This window comes from Hypanus sabinus, chromosome 2 (genome assembly GCF_030144855.1).
Source record: "Hypanus sabinus isolate sHypSab1 chromosome 2, sHypSab1.hap1, whole genome shotgun sequence".
NCBI lineage: Eukaryota > Metazoa > Chordata > Chondrichthyes > Myliobatiformes > Dasyatidae > Hypanus > Hypanus sabinus.
This window is the reverse complement of record NC_082707.1, coordinates 130,537,498-130,558,965: the sequence shown is the minus strand read 5'-3', so window position 1 is coordinate 130,558,965 and position 21,468 is coordinate 130,537,498. Positions and strand designations below refer to the sequence as shown.

The window sequence follows — 21,468 nt, the reverse complement described above, 5'->3', positions numbered from 1 at the left end:
TCCACTGAAAGAATGGTCAAAGAGGGGAAGGACCTCTTCCAATGCAGGGAGTTGAGATCTAGAATGCATAACCTGAACTGGCGATGGAAGAAGTGGTAATTTTCAAAATGAATTGGAGCAATAGCTATAAAAGAAAAAAAAATGGGGAACTGTTTAAAGAGGGTAGAGGAACTAATCTGGATGATTTCTTTACAGATTCCATGCCAACAATTTGCTGCATCATTATAAACAGAGCCAAGTTTCAACACACATTTCTCCTGATGGTCACAAACTTACTTTTTTTTTCATTCGGGAGGGATGGAGGTTATGAAGTAGGAAATGTGATCAAGAATTAGTAACTATAATCAAACATTTTTATAAAAACAGCTCAGCTGGTAGCTGATAGTGCTGACATCAAGTCAGTATTGAATTGGCGATTTGGGGTCACGGTCTACCTGCTTTTCCTATATTTCGGAGATCAGTAGCTGTGCAAGTCCATTTTCTCATCTGTTTAGTATCAGGCTGTGACACAACAGTATTCAAGCATGTATGACTGTATATTTGATATCATTGGTGCTCAAACATTGTGGCTAGAAGATTCAGGTTGTGTGTCCTTTGCTTCCACTGTTCAGAACTGTAGAACAAATTTAGTGTCACTTCAGCATCACTTACAGTGTCACTTATTCTCAACTAAGCTTTGGATGAGAAATGCAAAGCCTCAATTGATGCAATTTGATATTGTATTCATACATAGAAACATAGAAAATAGGTGCAGGAGTAGGCCATTCGGCCCTTCGCGCCTGCACCGCCATTCAGTATGATCATGGCTGATCATCCAACTCAGAACCCTGTACCTGCTTTCTCTCCGTACCCCCGATCCCTTTAGCCACAAGGGCCATATCTAACTTCCTCTTAAATATAGCCAATGAACTGGCCTCAACTGTTTCCTGTGGCAGAGAATTCCACAGATTCACGACACTCTGAGTGAAGAAGTTTTGCCTCATTTCGGTCCTAAAAGGCTTCACCTTTATCCTTAAACTGTGACCCCTCATTCTGGACTTCCCCAACATCTGAAACAATCTTCCTGCATCTAGCCTGTCCAATCCCTTTAGAATTTTATACGTTTCAATATGATCCCCCCCCCCTCAATCTTCTAAATTCCAGTGAGTATAAGCCTAGTCGATCCAGTCTTTCTTCATATGAAAGTCCTGCCATCCCAGGAATCAATCTGGTGAACCTTCTTTGTACTCCCTCTATGGCAAGAATGTCTTTCCTCAGATTAGGGGACCAAAACACAATACTCTAGGTGCTGTCTCACCAAGGCCTTGTACAACTGCAGTAGAACCTCCCTGCTCCTGTACTCAAATCCTTTTGCTATGAATGCCAACATACCATTTGCCTTTTTCATCGCCTGCTGTACCTGCATGCCCACCTTCAATGACTGGTGTACAATGACACCCAGGTCTCGTTGCACCTCCCCTTTTCCTAATCGTCCACCATTCAGATAATAATCTGTTTTCCTGTTCTTGCAACCAAAGTGGATAACCTCACATTTATCCACATTAAATTGCATCTGCCATGAATTTGCCCACTCACTTAACCTATCCAAGTCACCCTGCATCCTCCTCACAGCTAACACTGCCGCCCAGCTTTGTGTCATCCGCAAACTTGGAGATGCTGCATTTAATTCCTCATTTAAATCATTAATATATATTGTAAACAACTTGGGTCCCAGCACTGAGCCTTGCAGTACCCCACTAGTCCCTGCCTGCCATTCTGAAAAGGTCCCGTTTACTCCCACTCTTTGCTTCCTGTCTGCAAACCAATTCTCTATCTACATCAATACCATACCCCCAATACCGTGTGCTTTAAGTTTGCACACTAATCTCCTGTGTGGGAGATATGAGGGGTGATGGATAAGTTCATGGCCTTATGATGAGTTATTAATTTCAAACTTTCTGCCTAATCACTCAAAGAGTTGAACTGCACGTGCATGTAACGAGAGCTGCATAACTCATCTCATTCTACTTTAGGCCACGAACTTATCAATCACCCCTGCTGTGGACACTTTCTGGAGGTCAAAATCCGTATGCTCCATGACCGCTGGACTAAGTGTGTAAATGTAGGAGGGGACTATGTTGAAAAATAAATATACTAGGTTTTCTAAAATTGACTCCTTCTAACTTGGGCCACAAACTTATCAATCACCCCTCGTACTCATGCATTCAGTATATTAGTTCTTCCTTTTTTCAATTATTGGATATACCTCCCAGGTCTTAAAATACACAGTAGCAAAAAGTAGGTTGAATGAGCTAAGTCCTTCATAATGCAGTTTGTATGGAAAGTAAGCCAAGAGTGATTCCTGCGGTATCAACTACCTCTCCATTTTCCCCATCCCCCGCCCACCTCTGGACAAATCTGACCATCTGTTCCCTCAAGTACCCTGGAGCATTGTTGAGCTGGAAAGGGATTCCCCATCACCTTTTCCCTTCAGCCTGTTCCAAAGACTATCATTGAAACCACGACCTGTTCACCATCTACCCCCCTCACCCCAATAATTAGATACCCCACGATTCTTTCTAACCCCTCTGCACCTCCCATAGCAAGCTTTCCAGGTTACTGCATTGAGCTATGTACGTTGCCACTTGATGGCCCTGACCCATTAGGTTCGCAGGCACAAAGCCAGCAGTGGAAAGCAAAAACTGGAAGGAACTCCCACTTGAGAAAAAAAATGCTTTCAGGCCTTCTAGTCTCAAAATAATCTCACATTGAGCACTCTTCACAGCAACACTCCCGACCATGGTTTCTATATCCCAATGATACAGAAAGCTTTGTAGAACATATTTATGGCCTGGTGACTCAAATGACTATTGAATCATTGAATCACACAGACAAAACCTCCAAATGCAATTTATATTCTGCTGAATTAGCTCTAACCAACCTGGTAGCCTTGTGGAAACAGATAGCTTGTATCAGATGCAATGACACCAATGAATTTTGCCCTTTGCCTTTTTTTGGATATTAGACCAAGACTGCAGGTGTATTAGAACAAAACTTTAATTGAAGTTTGTAACCTGTCGATTTTGTGTGCATGTGGTTTATGCCTCTACACTAGCCAAAGCTAAATCATATCTGGCTGCCTTAAATCTCTTGTAGACCAATACAAGTATTAGGAGCAGTTTTAAACCAGCTGTTCTTAAATTATTAACTGCTCTTTTATCTCCTCCCTGATGGTAGTAACAAGACAATGGCTTGTCCCAAATAGTGAGAGTCCTTAGTGATGGATGCTGTTTGCAATCAGAAAACAATCCTGTAATGCCAAAACTGTTTACAAGGCACCTTAACAACATTTTAAAGTGATGGATGCTGCCTTTGAGGTACTGCCTCACGAAGATATTCTTTGCAGTAGGGAGGGCAGTGTGTATGATGGAGCTTGGGGGTGTCTACAATCCTCTGCAGCCTTTTGCAATCCTATGCATTGGAGCCTTCGTACCAGGCTGTGATCAACCAGCCAGAATCTTGCAGGAGTCCTTGGTGACGCACCAAATACTGGAGCTGCCCTAAAAACAGTCCATACGACCCTTTACATGCCATGTAACTGCCAGTAACAAAAGTGAGGTTTTTTTTGTAGAACAGTAGCTTGCAGAAGCCTGTTTTTCCAGCACAATGTGGATATATTGTACATCTTGCAGTCAATCAAATTGTAGCAGGAGGCAGGTATCTTGGAAGCACTGAGGCATCTTGAAAGGATTGCTTCTTTCCCTCTGAGTTACCTTTTTCCCAGACAAGGTCATACAGGCTAACATGCAATTGCATTTTCCCGAAGATAGAAATTCACTTGACTACTTTTTATCTCAATTGAAGCTAACCCTTATGCTATTATGATTAAATATTTCTCTGTGAGCTCATAGTATGTGAAGAATCAGAATCTGGTTTAATATCATTAGCACATGTCATGAAATTTGTTTAGTGCAGCAGTACATTGCAATAAATAATAAAAATTATAAATTATAAGTATATATAAAAAAAGTGCAAAAAGAGAGGAAAAATTACTGAAGTAGTGTTCATTGTTGATTCAAAAATCTGATGATGGAGGGGAAGAAAACATTGAGAAGTGTATGTTTACCCAGACATTGTACTTTTCTTAGGTGCTGGACAGTGCAATTGAAACCCAGAAAATGATTGAGAAATATGAAGAGTTGGCATCTGACCTGCTAACGTGGATCGAGCAAACCATCATTGTCCTCAACAGTCGGAAGTTTGCCAACTCATTGACCGGAGTGCAGCAGCAGCTACAGGCCTTTAACACTTACCGCACAGTGGAAAAACCTTCAAAGTCAGTTGTAGAATTGGAATGTTAAATGTTTTCACTTACAGCTACCATTTTTACACGCTTTCTTATATCTCACTGAAGGGGATCATTATTGACCTATGATCATGCTGTGGAGTTATTGAATATGCATTGTTTGAGAATGGCACCTCTGCATTAGATAATAACAGGTTGAGTGATTCATAGATCATAGATTCACCAAGTTAATTCCTGGTATGACAGAGCTGACCTAACAAAAGAGGCTTAACAGATTGGAATTATATTCTTTGGAATTTAGAGAGTAAGGGGTGTCCTTATTGAGATATATAAAATCCCAAGGGTGGCTCAGTAACATAGTGGTTAGCACAGCATTTTACGGCACTGGACATCCTGGTTCAATCCCCGCCACTGCCTGTAAGGAATTTGTACGTTCTCCCTGTGACCCTGTGGGTTTCCTTTGGGTGCTCTGGTTTCCTCCCACAGTCCAAAGAACTACTGATTAGTAGGCCAATTGGTCATTGTAAATTTTCCCATGATTGGGTAGAATTAAATCAGTAATTGCAGGATAGCACAGCTCGAAGGGCCAGAAAGGCCTATTCCGAACCATATCTCAACAAATAAATACAGTGACTAAGTCGGTGTGAAAGTGCTTTCCCCAGTCGGAGAGTATCAAGCAAGTGGATGGAGTTACGAGATAAGCGTCTAGCCATTTAAAATAGAAATTTATTTTTGTAGGGGGTGGTGATGAATCTCTGGAATTCACTGTCCCAGAAGGTAGTGGAATTTAGACTTGTGGAAGTATTTATGATGGAACTGGGTATAGTGAAGAGAAGGGGAATTGAGGTCAGCATAGATCAGCCATGATCATTAAATGATTGAGCAAGCTTGAGAGGGCCAGGTGTTTCACAATCAGACTGTAGTCAGGGGCAAGAGCTTTTGACTCTGAGTGAAGCAGGTAGGGGTATCCTGAGAGGTAGAGCTGAGGACCCTTAGTCCTGGAACTTGTCCAACAGGTTGAGATTCTTATTCCCTGTGCAGATGGGAGTGGGACCTGTAGGAAGGATAAGCAACTGAACTGTGATTCAGGGAGAGAAGAAAATTATAGTTGTAATTGGGGTTAGTATTGGCAGGGGAATAACACAACTCTCTGTTGCAAGGATTGAAGGTCCCAAAAGCTGTGCCCAGGGTTGAGACAGTTCACCTGACTTGCAGAGGAGTTTGGAGTGGGAGAGGAAAGATCTCGTCATTGCAATCCATATGGCTATCAGAACAAGGAAAAAGGGTTCTGCTGTGGGGATTTGTGCAGCTAGGAACTAAATTAAAATGTGGAATCTAAAAGTTAATAATTACTGGTTTGTTACCCGAGGCATGTACAAATTGACACAGGGTTAATAAGATCAGAGAGTTAAATGCATAACTCAGAGATTGGTGTAGGAGAAGTGTGTTTGAGTTTGTGGGATATTGTCACCAGTATTGGGGAAGGACGGAGCTGTTTCAATGGGATAGGCTACAATATGATGTTTTGGGCATCACCGAGTCATAGTAAAAGAAGAACACAGCTAGATACTGAATACCCATGGATCCATATCTTATAGAAGAGATGGAGATGGGCAGAGTGGGTGGGTTGTCCCTGTTGGTAGAAAATAAAATAAAACCCTTTGCAAGAAGAGACATAAGATCAGAAGGTGTAGAATTCTTGTGGGTAAAGTTAAGAAAATGCAAGAGTAAAAAGACCCTGATGGGAATCATGGACAGGCCTCTAAATAGTAGCCAGGATGTGGGGTACAAATTACAATGGGAGATAGTAAAAGCAAGCAAGAAGGATAATGTTACCTTAGTTATGGGGGCTTCCATTATGCAGGTAGGTTGGAAATGTCAGGTTGGTACCAGATACCAATAGGAATTTGTAGAATGCCTATGAGATGGTTTTTTAGGGCAGTTTGTGGTTGAGCCCACTAGAGAAAATGCAATTCTGGATTTTGGTGTTGTATAATGAACCAGATTTGATTAGGTAGCTTAAGGTAAAGGAACCATTAGGAGAAGTGATTACAATATGATAGAATTCACCCTGCAATTTGAGAGGAAGAAGCACAGAAAAAGGTTTGATTGTGACCTCCAGTGCTATCTCAGTGGAGTCTGAACATTCCACCTGTGACTGCATGCATTTCCACAGATGCACCAGTTTCCACTCATATCCCAAATGGTGTGCCAATTTGTAAGTAAACTGGACACTGTAAGATGCCCTGAGTGTAGGTGGGTGATATGAGAATCAGGCTATTAATAGGCCTAGTGATACAGGGTTGCAGGAAGATTAGTGGGGAAATGGGATGTTCTCACAGCCATTCTTGACTCAGTAGGCCAAATTACCTCTCTCAGCATCATATATTGTAGGTCACATTCCAAGAACTAATAGTTAAAAACAAAACTTAAATCATATCATTGCTAATTTCTAATTCTGTTTGATTAAATAGTTGTTGATGCTGGCTTGTATTTTTAATATTAGTTAAAGTATCTGTCAGTGGAATCTTGAACGTAACTTACAATGACCTAAAAATAGATTTTTAATAATAACAAAGCCAAACTGGTGGAGCCACACAGCATTGCTTTGGCATCTGCGGCATCTCTTTCTATGCTTTGTGACTTTCTTCTACGCAATGCTGACAATGCTTAGTTTCCAGTGCACAGCACGCTTTTCACAATCATGTTGCCAATGCCAAATTTCAGAAGCAGCTCTGTTTAAATTGTAAAGCAGCTATTGAAGTTGCAATCTCTCGACAGATTCCAGGAGAAGGGGAACCTTGAAGTATTGCTGTTCTCCATCCAGAGCAGGATGAGGGCAAACAACCAGAAAGTGTACACACCGCATGAGGGCAAACTTATCTCGGACATTAATAGAGTAAGAAGTTCATTCTCTCTGCTTAATAAATTCAATGGACTTTAACCCTGTTTAACTGTTGGATATATATGTCTTCTGTTGTTGTTCCGGATGAAGTTTTTTTATTTGCAGAGGGTTTATGACACAGCAATCGGTGGCCTTTTTGTAGTTGATTTAAGTGAACATCCTGTGAGAGCCTTTACTACTCCTCCCCATGTGCAGCTCAGAGATTAATGAACCATTCAGCAGTGCTTCACGTAAAACTTCCGTTTTGCATGCTGTGTCATTTTTACCACGGAGGGTGGGTGGGACGACAACTAGAAGTCATGGGTTGAAGGTGCAAGGTGAAAGGTTTCAGAGAACGTGAATTCGGAACTTCTTCACTCAGTGGGTCGTGACAGTGTGGAATGAGCTGTCAGCACAAGTGGTGCATACGAGCTCAATTTCAATGTTTAAGGGAACTTTGGATAGGTACGTGGATGGTAGCGGTGTGGAGGTCAATGGGAGTAGGCAGTTTAAATGGTTCTCTATGGACTGAAAGGCCCATTCTGTGCTACACACCTCTGACTCTATGATGCCATTTATAAGGTTAACCAGTCATTGTGAGGACATTTCATGAACAACTTTAGAACGTTGTTAATTAGGCACACCATAGGTAATACAGAGAAACAGGAACCTAGATAATGTTTTGATTACCAACTTTAAGTCCTGATGTTATTGAACAGCACAGGAGATTTTGGTTTACTTTTATGATCGAAAAAACAAGTAAATTGAACATGAAATTACACACAGTCACAATAACTATAAAAAGAAAATGTTTGGATTATCCTGAATACTTATGTACTTTCACAGTTTATTTATAAAGTTAGAAGCCTGTGTTGCTCTACAGCAGCTTGTTAAAGCTGTGCAATTGGGAGTTTTCCTCAATGATCATAATGAACTGAGAGGAAGGGAAGTAAAGTGGCCATTTTTTCCCCAGCCGATCAATCAATGATGGGCCTGCAGCACAACACACTTCAATTTCGTTCCTGCTTGCTTATTTCACAAAAATCATGAAAGTGCTGTCCAACTAGGCTAAAGACTTGCACCCCATGATTAAAATCAGAGCCATATAGAGAAAGCAAATCCTTTTCAATAAAATTAATCTCAATGTGTCATTGACTGTGATTTTTGGATAGGGCTGGGAAAGACTGGAGAAGGCAGAGCACGAACGTGAGCTGGTCCTCAGGAATGAACTGATCAGGCAGGAGAAACTGGAGCAGCTAGCCCGCCGTTTTGATCGCAAGGCCTTCATGAGGGAGACCTGGCTGTATGAGAATCAACGACTGGTGTCGCAGGTAAAGCAGAAATCCATTATGTTACAAAAATGTGCATGCATAAGCAGCAGTCAGTAACTAGTGCAGCCTTAACAATAATGTTCAAAGATGCCTCTTCAGCTCGTTTCAAGCTTATTGTCATCCGCACAAGTATGTGTATGCAGGGGTGCAATGAAAATCTTACCTGCTGTAGCATCACAAGCACGTAACATTAGAGACACAACATTCATGAGAAAAGCATACATTAAATATGTTATATTTTCAAATTGTATAAGACAGGGAAATTAAATTTTTTATAACGACCTCTCCCTCTGTCTGATTATAGTATGAAATCTATTCTTATGATTGTGCTCTCTTTTAACCTTACTGTACTTAGCAATTCAAATCCTGTTCTGACAATGGTACAAATTGTGAATTCCCTACAACACTGAAATATTAACATATACAAAATCAGATTTGAAATATGAAAATAAAAACAAAGGAGTGATGCTGGAAATCTAAACTGAAAGCAGAAAATTGTAAAAGTGTCAAGCAGGTTAGGCAGTAACTGTGGAAAGACAAATAGAGTTTAACTTTTAGGTCAAAGTTCCTGTTTGGTTCCAAACCAAGAATTACAATACACACAGAACTCACTCAGGTCGCTTACTTCCAAAATTATAAATCAGTGCCTCTCCTCAGGCAAAATATTTATTGGGCAAACTGCCATCAACACATCTCTGCCCATGCTGTAAATACCGGCAATCTAGTTCTAGTAATCACAGTCTCCTCTTCCTCCACCACCAATTTACAGTTCTGTGTGTCTCAGGCCCCACCATCAGCTCTTGGGTCCTCCCACCCCACCTTCCTTGAAAACCCCAACCATCCCCTCTCCTCAGAGACTACCAACCCCCTCCGCCCTCTGATCCCAACTCTCATCTGTGCTGGATCTTCACAATTGCCTCTGACCTTCCCTCTGTAAGACAAAACATTCTATCCTCAGTAAGGGCCTCACCTTTCTCCCCCTGCACCCACACCTCAGCGAGTTCTACGCCCGCCATGACGCTGAGCTTTTCCTCTGTCTCCATGCCTACTTCTTTGGCGAGGACTCTCCACCCCATACCAATGATCCCTTCTCCCATCTTCAACCTTCCTCCTCTTCCTGGAGACCACACCCTGGTCTTCTGCCTGCTCTGGATCATTTCACTGCTAACTGCCAATGAGACATCAACCATCTCAACTTTACCACTCATCTCTCCAATTCAAACCTCACTCCCTCTGAATGCGCTGTTCTCCACTCTCTCCGCACTAATCCTAACCTCACCATCAAACCCACAGGTAAGGTGGGGGGGGGGGGGGATTCTGTCGTAGTCTGGTGACTCTCAGACCCCGCCCTTACTGACCCCTTGAACAAGACCCCGTTAAGGAGCAGTAGACCATTGACTCCCACACCATCACTGACCTTATTGGCTCTAGGGATCTCCCATTCACTGCCACCAACTTCACAGTTCCCGCACCCCATTTCTATTTCCTACTCAAGATTCACAGAACTACCTGTCCAGGTAAACCCATTGTTTCTACTTGTTCCTGCCCCACGAAATGTATATCTGCATTTTTTGACTTCGTTTTATCCCCGTTGGTTCAGTCCTTTCATACCTGCATCTATGACACTTCACATGTTCCAGATCTTTTCAATTACTTCAAACTCCCTGGCCCTGATCGTCTTATTTTCACCATGGATGTCCAGTCCCTATACACTTCCATCCCCCACCAGAAAGCTCTCAGTTTCTTTCTAGACAACAGACCCCACCTGTTTCCCTCCTTCACCACTCTACTCCATCTGGTGGAACTTGTCCTCACTCTCAATAATTTCTCCTTAGGCTCCTCCCACTTCCTTCAAACAAAAGGTGTAGTCATAAGTACTTGAATGGCTACATCTCACACGGGCACTCGTACTATGTCTGCTGTTTTGTGGGCTACGTGGAACTGTCTACGTTCCAAGCCCACAATGGTATCACTCCTCAACTTCCCCTATGCTCCAGCAACGACTTCATTGTCCTGCTTCCTGCACCCTTGCTGAGCTCGTCAACTTCATCAAGTTTGTTTCCAACTTCCACCCTGCTCCCAAATTTACCTGGTCCATTTCCAACACCTCCCTCCCATTTCTCAGTCTCCCTGTCTCTATCTCTGGAGACAGTTCATCTAGGTTCCCTTTATAAACCCATTGATTATCACAGGTGCCTGGACTATTCATCTTCCCCATTCTGTCGCTTGTGAAAATGCTAGCCCTGTCTCAGTTCCTCTTCCTCTCCACATCTGCTCCCAGGATGAGGCTTTTCATTCCAGAATTAATGAGATGTCCTCCTCCTTCAAAGAAATGGGTTTTCCTCCTCCTACCATCAACGGTGCCCATTTGTCCTCACTTGTCAGCCCATTAGCTTCTGCGTCCAGCTCATAATTCTCCGTAACTTCTGCCATCTCCAATGGGATCCCACCACCAATCACCTCTTTCCCTTCCCCCAACCCCCACCCCACTTTCCGCTTTCCATAGGGATTGCTCCCTACACAACTCCCTTGTCCATTCATTCCTCCCCACTGATCTCCCTCCTGGCATTTATCCTTGCAAACGGAACAAGTGCTACAGCTGCCCCTACACCTCCCCCCTCACTTTCACTCAGGACCCCCATTAGACCCAGGTGAGGCAACACTTCACCTGTGGATCTGTTAGTGTCATCTACCATATCCAGTGCTCCCAGTGTGGCCTCTTGTATGTTGGTGAGAGCCAACATTGATTGGGAAACCACTGTGCCAAGCACCTACGCTCCGTGCGACAGAAAAAGCAGGGTCTCCGAGTAGCCACCCATTTCAATTCTATTCCCCGTTCCCTTTCTGGCATGTCAGTCCACGCCCTCCACTACTGCTGCGAAGATGCCGCTCTCAGGTCAGAGGAGCAACACCTTATAAACTGTCTGTGTAGCCTCCAACCTGATGACATGAACATCGATTTCTCAAACCTCCAGTAATTGCTGCCCACCCCCCCCCCAATATTCTCCACTCCCGCTTCTCCCCCCCCCCCAATCTTATCTCCTTACCTGCATCATCAACCCCTCCAGATACACCCTCCCCCTTCCCTTTCTTCCATGGCCTTCTATCCTCTCCTATCAGATTCCCCCTTCTCCGGCCCTTCACCTCTTTCACCAATTGAGTTCCCAGCTCCTTACTCCACCCCTCCCCCTCTCCTGGTTTCACCTATCACCTGCCACCTTGTACTACTTCCTCTTGCTCTAACGTCTCATCTTTTGTTTCCCTGTCCTGATAAAGGGTCTTGGACCAAAATGTCTATCGTTTAGTCTTTTTCTTAGATGCTGCCTGGTCTGCTGAGTTTCTCCAGCACTTTGTGTGTGTAGCTAGTTCTATTTTCAAAAACACTATTTGCAGAAGTACCTCTAAATAAATTATGTTCTCTTAAAGAGTGCTTTGTGGCATTAGTCAAAACCTCCCTTCATCAAATAGCTCACTCTGAGGGAGATAATAGTTAAGCCAAGAAGATTTTGTCATCTGTAGTTAATATTTTTCTAATATTGACAAGTATTTCTTCAGACCTTAAGAAGTAAAAGTAGTGGAATAATGCATTCTTCCCAATACAAAGGCATTTAGAGAAAGGTGTACTATGCATGATGTGCTTCAAACAAAATTAATACACTTGGCTGACAAATTGCAGACATCCTTAGCTTGCTATATATGTTCTGGAAAAATGTTTTGCATTGGCTGTGGAGCAGTTATTCATACAAAACTGTTAAGTGCAGATGAGTGCAAAATTTTCACAAAGGACCTTAGAGTCAGCTATTTGAAGGAAATGTATTATCAATGTTCTTCTGTTTTGTTTTCTAACCATTTTCCAACACTGACCAGTCTTGCCTTCTTGTTGTCAAATGTCTGTGACTGTTTTGATGAGGAATAGGAAGGTGAACATGTGGAACAGAACCAAGGAGCAGATCAGCTGCTACCTCTGTTCTGTCTTGCCGTTGCTGAACAATGTGATTTGCTCGTCATAAATTGTATTGCAACCACTCAGACTGTGGAGGTTGTCAACATGATTAAACTTCAATATATTTGTTGCATTAGCTTGGATTTACATTAATAGCGAATACCTTTAATATTGAATTCTGTATTATTGTCTTGTCTCTAACTCTTTGTCCTTACCCAGAGATTTTTTCACAATAAATATTATTTTGTGTAGCAGCAATTCAGGATGGTGAAGGCAAAGTATTAATAAAGTTCTTTGTCAGTTTTAAATGAAGCTGTGCTTTGCTTTACACTAGTAGGTAGTTGATTGGAATTTACTAATCTGACTGGGTCTATAGGTTGCATTCCTAACATGAGTCATATAATTTAGTATATTTGGCTAGATCTTGCTGGACCACAGCATAATGTGATGCATGTCACTAATTACACTTGTCCTGCAACTTTCAGTTGAATGCAGGCTTACATAGAACACATGAGTTGTTAAGGCTGTTGTAAGACAAAAGGTCATCTTGGATCCCAATAAAAGTTCAGCTGGATGCATGCAGTAGTGGAGTGAAGAGCATGTGCTTGGCTCACTCCCAATAACCATTAAGAATGTACAAGTATGTACACGTGCACATTACATTGTGTATTTTAATATGCCCCGCAAAAAATGTCAAATTTATATTCTCATGCATGCCACTGCCAAAATCATTAATTTTTCATTAAGTTATTTTTATTCTCTTTTCTCCATCCTGATCCCATATTCCTTTCCTTCTTATTTCTCTATATATCTCCCTAACAGTGAATTTAAAAAAAACGAATAGGAAGCAGAGGAATACAGGGCAATGGAGTTGGGTGACTGAATTAGAGTCAAACCAACTACTGGAAGGAGAATACAGGAATGAAATTGAACAATTTAAATTGTTTCCTTTTTGGCAAGAATAGTTTTGATTTGCACTAACAGAGATCACATTGTCTAAAAAGTGCTGTTGAATATTAGCTTGACCATTCATTAGCTTCATCTCAGAAAGTTAAGTTATACAGATATTCAGTACATTACCCAGGCTGATTTCTGTGAATTCACTAGCTACTTTTCATTTTAATATTCTAGCATCTGCTGTTAAATATGTTACTTTTCCAGCAATATCTGGCCCTTTGTGCTTTTAAAATGCCTTTTAAACTCTTATGACATTAAAGAAACTTTTCAGATTCCAAATAGCAATAAAAACATTCTAATACAACTATCTACTAGAGGTTATATTGTCTGGATATAAGCTCAGTTCTGGGCCGGGATCTGGAGCTGATCATGACATTTGGGTGTTGAACAATGCACCGATCAGCTGTCCTTCCTGTTGTCACTACAGAATCTGTTCCTTCAGACCCTATAACCTGGATAAAGGTGCTTTGTGTTTATTTTACTTTCATTACATTGGCTGAGGTACTAAATGCATATATTCAATTATTCAGGTCTGGAAAGTATGTATTTTGGTTTAGAAAAACTTTGCTTTTAAAATATTCTCATCTTGTAGTCGGTGTTGTGTTTCATAGCTGTGTTGAGTTCTTCCTTTAGCCAATTACTTCTAATGGCTGTTTCAGTCTGCTGGTGTTTCTGGCTTCTAATGCCTTGCTCTTGCATGTTATTATAAAATTAGAACCAAAAGTAATGGACAAGTGTTTAAGATTCTTGTCATTGTATGATAGCACCAAGCACGTTTCCGATATATTGCCTTCCAAGCATCTTTCTCCTTGCCTGAAAAGTTCCCATAGTCCATGTACATGCCTGCTTTCTCCAGTAAGATGCTGTCATTGGAATGTGACTCATCCCCGAGTTCTTGCAGTCACTTATGTATTTATTGTTTGCTTTGTACAATTTATCCACAGGATAATTTTGGCTATGATCTTCCAGCTGTGGAAGCAGCAATGAAGAAGCACGAAGCAATTGAGACAGATATCGCTGCCTATGAGGAACGTGTGCAAACCCTTGTGGATGTGTCTCAGGAGCTGGAGGCTGAGAATTATCATGACATCACACGTATTAATGCCAGAAAAGAAAACATCATGCGCCTATGGGAGTATCTTTTGGAGCTGCTTAATGCTCGGCGAGCAAGGCTGGAAATGAATTTAGCCCTTCAGAAGATTTTCCAGGAGATGCTTCATATTATTGACTGGATGGATGAAATGAAAGTATGTAAAAATACCGGTCTTTTATGTTTCTGTAACATGTGATTTTGTTATTTTTAAAGCAAAATGAAGACAAAATATAAAGGCAGAAGAGATTTATGAATTGAATTGAATTAACCTTATTACTTACATCTGTCATATACATGAGGAGTAAAAATCTTTATATTACGTCTCTGTTGAAATGTGCAATTTATAGTAATTTATGATGAATATTATGTACAACAGGATAATCACTATAACATAGAAATATAGTAGCATTAGCTTGAGTTAATCACTCTGATGGCCTGGTGGAAGAAGCCTGTTGGTCCTGGCTTTTATGCTAAGGTACTGCTTCCTGGATGATGATAGCTGGAGCAGTTTGTGGTTGGGGTGACTCGTGTCTCCATTGATCCTTCGGGCCCTTTTTGCACACCTGTCTTTGTAAATGTCCTAAATAGTGGGAAGCTCACATCTACAGATGTGCTGGGCTGTCCACACCACTCTCTGCAGAGTCTTGTGATTGAGGGAAGTACAGTTCCCATACCAGGCAGTGATGCAGCCAGTCAGGATCATCTCAATCGTGCCCCTGTAGAAAGTTCTTAGTATACATTTAGGAAAATTTTATGGACAGATGTATGAATAGGAAATATAGAGGAATGGAGGGATGTAGGCCAGATATGGGAACATGGGACTAACTAAGATAGGCATCTTAGTCTTCTTGGACGAGTTAGACTAAAGGGCCTGTTTTCTTGCTGTATTCATCGTGATTCTATTTCAAAATAGTAAAACAGCAATAACACTGGAGAACAATTTTTTCGAAAGCATTGCTTCCTCAGAAATATTTTTTTGGTTATGATAGACTGCTTGAAGCTGAACACAATTATAATTTCAGATGACTTGTATCATTTTTGGAGAAACAAGAAATTAACTTTTATTGAATATAACGCATTTAATTGGATAATGGTGCTGACACTTTGCAACTAAGCTAAAGTGTTTTGGTGATGATTTTCTTTTGAACTCAATGTCTGAGGCTTCTTGCTTAAATGTCCAGTGATAATCATCCAGCGTTGATGGATTTAGTTGCCCTGGTACTGTTTCTCCAAGATCGCAATGTCATGATGAAACCTTTTACTGTATTTACCATTGACAGTGCCAAGATTTTCAGGAAAGAAGTCTAAATGAGAATGCAGAAATGAATCTTGAGTAACATATTGCACTTCATAGTTTTATATGCTTGAAGCATGTTGTCAACCAGCTGCATGTAGTTTGGTGCCCTGTATTTGCCAAGGAAATTTTCAACATCCTTGAATGCCTTCCATTTGATTTTCTCTGGTTCCCCCTAGAAGTTCTTCATGTCGCCTGTCATCGATGACCTGCTTGATTTGTGGACCAACAAAAATACCTTCCTTAATCTTGGCACCAGTTATTCTGGGAACCATCTGTCTCAAATATTAAGATCCTTCATGGAAATTCACAGCCTTTCTAAAACCTGTCCTGCCATGCAGCATCTGTCCTGCCTAGGCATGTCCAGGCATACATGGACAAGATAGAAAACTTTTCAGCTTACATTGTGGGCAACATAGGCAATTTCAAAATAATGGTGATAATCATGATGATTTTCATGATCAGCAGTCCAAAATCCATAAGTCACACCCAAAAGTATTCAGGCAGCAATATCTTAGTCGTCCAGTGTAATCCAGCATCCTACTGGTTGGAAATTCTGATGACAATTGACTCCCTTAGCACTGAATGTGAACCATGGAATTTGGACTGTTAGTGGAGTATGTCGCCAGAGCCAGGGAATTTGAATGCAGTGAGTTTGTAGGCTTGGTTTGTGACTGGAACTGTGGCTAGAGTCTGGAATATTGAATAGGTTTGCAACTGTGAACTGGTGTCCACAGTGTCTGTATATTTACCTTTACCTTTGAACTATTTTTACATGTTGCCAAAGTCCTATGGGTGGAGATTCTCAGAGTTTTACCAACAACGTTTATCAAAAATAAACTTTCATTGCACCTCTTTGTTTTTTTAAATATTATTTACATTACAATTGCTTTTACGCTTTAAAGCACTACATGCAGTAGATTCAGTAGCTGAGAAATCTTTACAAGTAACACTGTTCGATGCTGTGTGAAGATCATTTCCCATTACTCAGCACTCTCAGAGTGTCTGTGTTATAATAATGCTGTTCCCTGGCAAGGCCAAGCCCCCCCCCCCCCATGAACCTAGATATCCAGTGGGTTTTGGATTCAACAATCCTATTGTTTTTTTGTGAAAGCAAATTTATTCTGAGTGTTACAAACCCCGTAACTGGGTCACTTACCAGCAAAGATAGAGACGTCCATTGAAGTCTGATGGTACTATTTTTAACAGTATTCATTATCAAAAATACACAAAAATAATATCAATGCAAATATACAGATAATATACGTCATCAATGCTAAACCTAAAAGTGCGGGTATAATAATAATCAATAAGAATTAAGATCTATCGTCGTCTAGGGGATAATGAATTATCCAACGGAAATACAAAGTCCGCTGCAGTTCACACAAGCTGCCGTCGTTTGGTTGTTGCAAATGTTGGAGAGAGAGAGATAGAGAAAAACTTGCCGGCTTTCCTTTATAATTTCGATCTGTCAGGTGTCTCGTTGTCGTGGCCGTTCAAGTGCGTCCTCTCCTTTAGCTAAACCGTTCTTCCGTGATGAGCCCACCACCCAGGCAAGGGAGGACACACATGAGCTCCCACCGGCTTTCACTATAAAATGTTGTCACTGGATTTCTAGCGTTTCTCCTGGTGCGTCTAAAGGGGTGTTCCCCAGACCCGTCTTTTATCCTCACTCACAGGGTCTCACATGTCAATCAGTTTGGGATGATGCAATCCCTCAACCAGACCACTCTGGTTGTCCCCTGAGGGGTTTCAATGAATAGTACAGTACTCAATACACAATTCCTTCTCCAAGAGACAATAGCAGTGATCAGTGGTTCCGTTCCGCTTATGTCAGGAGACATTCCAAACCTTGTGTATTCTGTCTGTCTGTCTCTCTCTCTCTCTCATTTCCTGGGTCTCAGACCCGAAATAATAGCGATCTTGCGATTCTCAAAAAGGAGGGGGCCCCCCAGAGTTGCTCCATCTTCATAACATGAGCAACTTGATTCTTCTTTATCAATGGACTCCCATTTTTGTCCAACTAAACATTGTGTAATTAGGAATATCAAGCTACTATTCATGCCCCTGAGGTATATAACACCATCATCCATGAGCACATGCAGCCTCCTTTCAATTACCATTTTCAAAGGGGTGTTTGTTTGCTTCGCCTTCCAAATTCTCTCCTTTTTTTTTGCTTTAGTTTTTTCCATTGGCTTTTCTTCCTTCTGAATGCTTGCTCAGCTTCTTGTTACCCTCTAATCCAATTTATTCAAACCTCCATACAGCATGAACGATCCTGCTCGTCAGGACTTTAGTCCTGATTCTTTTGAGGTGGAACTTGCCTGGTTGTGTCTGATCCCATTTTCTCTGAACCACTCTCAACTGGCCCCCAAGACTTTAAAGTTCATCTTCAAGCTCCACTGCTCTTGCCATCAACAGTACTCTCCATCTTTTATGGTCACTGGCACATAACTTGGGAAATTATCCACAGATGACTACTTTTGAGGTTTTGGTTCTTAATCACTTTCTTAACTCTGTAAAATCTACCAAAGGACCTCGTCCCTTTTTCTACCTATGCCATAAGTATCAACTTATCAGTCTGGTTCTTCACCCTCCTCCCTTGAAATGTTCTCCTGCAGCTTGTTGGTTTCATTGATCCTGATACCAGGGAGACAACATACCATCCTCTGATCACAGAAACGTTTAATGCTTCCAAGGTTATAGTCTCAGATAGCTGCATCTCATCTGCTTCCCCCTCCGACCCACCCACCACCCCGTACACTTGAACTAACGGGGTGCTGTAGTGTTTACTCCAGCTGCAGTACCCACAAAACTAATTCTGGTTAAAAGCAAAATACCCTCTGGTCTCCAAAGCTACCTGCCTGGTCTTTTTTGTCCACACAATAGATATCCATTCCTCTTTTGGTCCTGATGAAGGGTCTCAGCTTGAAACATTGACTGTTTACTCTTTTCCATAGATGCTACCTGGTCTGCTGAGTTCCCCAAGCATTTTGTGCGTGTTACTTTGGATTTCCAGCATCTTCAGATTCTCTTGTGTTTGTCTATTCTTTTTTTTTTGTCTGGATCCTCTTAAAGTGCCACCTAAAATTCTCAGCTGGAGGTCCTCCATTTGATGACACTGCAGCATCAAGTGAGTTCCCACAAGGCTCAGAATTTGAATTCCTTAGATCTAAGACATCCTGCCATGCTTGTTTATGAGGTTAACCAATAACAAATGACTTGAAAAATCTCTTTCTATGAATTACTTACTATTTTACTTCCCTCAGTGAATTTTACTGGATTTTTCTTCAAATACACTAAGCCTCAATCTCCTACAATGTTCAGTTCATGGAGTCCCTGCTTCCTATACTGTTGTTAAATAAAGTGAAATATTTGCATTGGCAGAAGCATTAATAACCGGGTTACTTAGAGTTCAAGTGATTAGAAAAAGATCCAAAGAAGGTTTGAGGAAAAACCTTTTATTTTCATGAACCAAGTAGTTCTGACCCTGGAATTCACTGCCTGAAAGGATGTAGCAAGTTGATCATACCGACTTCCTCAACAATCTGGATTGGTACTTGAAGAAAGCAAGTTTGTAAGGACACAGGAAGAGTCCATGAATGGAAATGACCGGATTCTTCATGAAAAGACAACATGGGCTTATTGTGCTGAGCAGCCGTCTTCCCTTTTGTTAGTATTCTATGTAAAATGATTCTTCTGTTGTCCAAGACAGAGCTAGAGCACGGCAGTTTGTAACAGTATTAGCAGAATTCAATTAATAGTTGTTACACCTGCACTTTGAAATGCAACTCATTTCTTTCTTACCATTTCCCATTCAGACCTGACGTCATATCTAGGTAATTCCAAAATCTTTTCTGCTGTCTTAGAGTAAGCTTAATTTTTTAAACAGAAGAAGCATTGTACTTCAAAAATGTGCATCTTAGTGACTACTTCTACCTGTGGTGCATCTGGCAGACACTGAAAGCCTGTCCCAAACAACTGGCTGGAGTGTTCAAGGACACCATCAAACTCTCAATACTGAAGTCAAAAGGTTCCCACGTGCTTGAAAAGAACATTAATCATACCATTGCCTAAGAGGAGCACTTGCAATCTGCTGTGATGAAGTGCCTTGAGAAGTTTATCACAGCTACAGTTAATTCCTGCCCAAGCAAGCAAGTGCACCCACTGCAATTTGCTTAGCGCCACATTAGGTCTACAGTGGATGCAATCTAACTGGCTGTCCTCTTGGCCAAGGATCACCTGGGCACTGTCTTTGTCATGCTGCTGTTCATTAATTACAGCTCAGGATTCAGCACCATCATATCCCCAGTACTAACCAACAAGCTTCAAAACCCGGGCCTCTGCAGTTCAATCCTTGATCTCTCCATCAAGGGACTATAGTCGGAGCAGATCAGAAATAACATCTCCGCCTCACTGACAATCAACACAGACACACCTCAAGGGCGCTTGCTTAACTCGCGACTCTACTCTCTCTGCCCTCTTGATTGAGCGGCTCAGCACGGCTCAAAAGCCATCTATAAATTCACCGATGTCACAACTGTTGTTGGCATAATATCAGGTAGTTAAAAGGTGGTGTCGAGGAGTGGGATTGAGTTTGGTTGCAACCTCGCACTCAAAGCCAGTAGATTAAGGGGTTGATTGTGGACTTCAGGAGGGGGAGGTCAGTACCGTAGCATACACACAACAGTCCTCATTGAGTGGTCAGCAGTGGAAAAGGTGAGCCCCTTCAAGTTCAAGGTTGTCAGCATCCCTGATGTAATTACAAAGAGGGCTATATTTCATTCAGAGTTTGAGGAGATTTGGTATGTCACCAGAAGCTAGATGGACCACAGAGAGCATACTGTCTAGTTGCAACACCCTCTGGTTTGGAGGCTACCAATGCACAGGATCGGAAAAGTTGTAGAGGATTATAAACTCAGCCAGCTCCATCATCGCAGCCATCAAAGAGATCTTCAATAGATGATGCCTGAAGAAGGTGACATTCATTATGAAGGACATTCATCACCCAGGACTCTTTTAACGATTGCCATCAGGGGGGAGGTACCAGAGCCTGAAGGCACACGCTCAATGTTTCCTGAATGGCTTCTTCCCCACCACCATCAGATTTTTGAATGGCTCACAAACCCATGAAGACTACCTTACTATCTTGTTCTCTTTTTGCACTTTTTTTTGTGTTTCTTGTTATAAGTTATTGTAATTTTGTTACATATTGCCACAAAACAGCGCACTTCATGACAGCAATACTAATTCTGATTCTGACACCTGTCTTATTTAAAACATTTGTGAACCATTTCAATTTAGCAGCCTATTTTTGGAAGAATCAGAATCCAAATATGAAGATGAGATAAATAAATGAATCGAGCCACATTGTTCAATCAGCAAATGTGACAGGGAAGCAGATAAATTAAACTAACTGAAGTATTGCTCAGCAATATTTGTAGCATGTCAGAGCAATAGTATGTAAAAATAATTAGCTACTCAGAAGTCTGAAGATCTTTGTAAATATAGATTAGTTAAATAATACATTTTGGGATGCCACAGTAGCGTAGTGGTTAGAGCGTTGGTATTATAGCTTGGGGGTTTGAAATTCGGAGTTTAATTCTGTCTTCCTCTGTAAGGAGTTCGTATATCCTCCCAATATGTGGGTTTCCTCTGGATGCCTTGGTTCCCTCCCACAC

The 21,468-nt window shown here is 41.5% G+C and overlaps 1 protein-coding gene across 5 annotated transcripts in view; it reads left to right on the top strand.

Moving 5' to 3' along the window:
- Positions 1–21,468, top strand: part of LOC132383862 (spectrin beta chain, non-erythrocytic 1-like) — a 319,162-nt gene that overhangs the window by 170,534 nt on the left and 127,160 nt on the right. For all 5 annotated transcript variants that reach the window (XM_059955064.1, XM_059955073.1, XM_059955068.1 and 2 more), the window contains exons 9-12: positions 4,128–4,315; positions 7,067–7,184; positions 8,342–8,500; positions 14,345–14,647. In XM_059955064.1, coding sequence (XP_059811047.1) covers positions 4,128–4,315; positions 7,067–7,184; positions 8,342–8,500; positions 14,345–14,647 — 768 coding nt within the window. The remainder of the gene's footprint in view (positions 1–4,127; positions 4,316–7,066; positions 7,185–8,341; positions 8,501–14,344; positions 14,648–21,468) is intronic.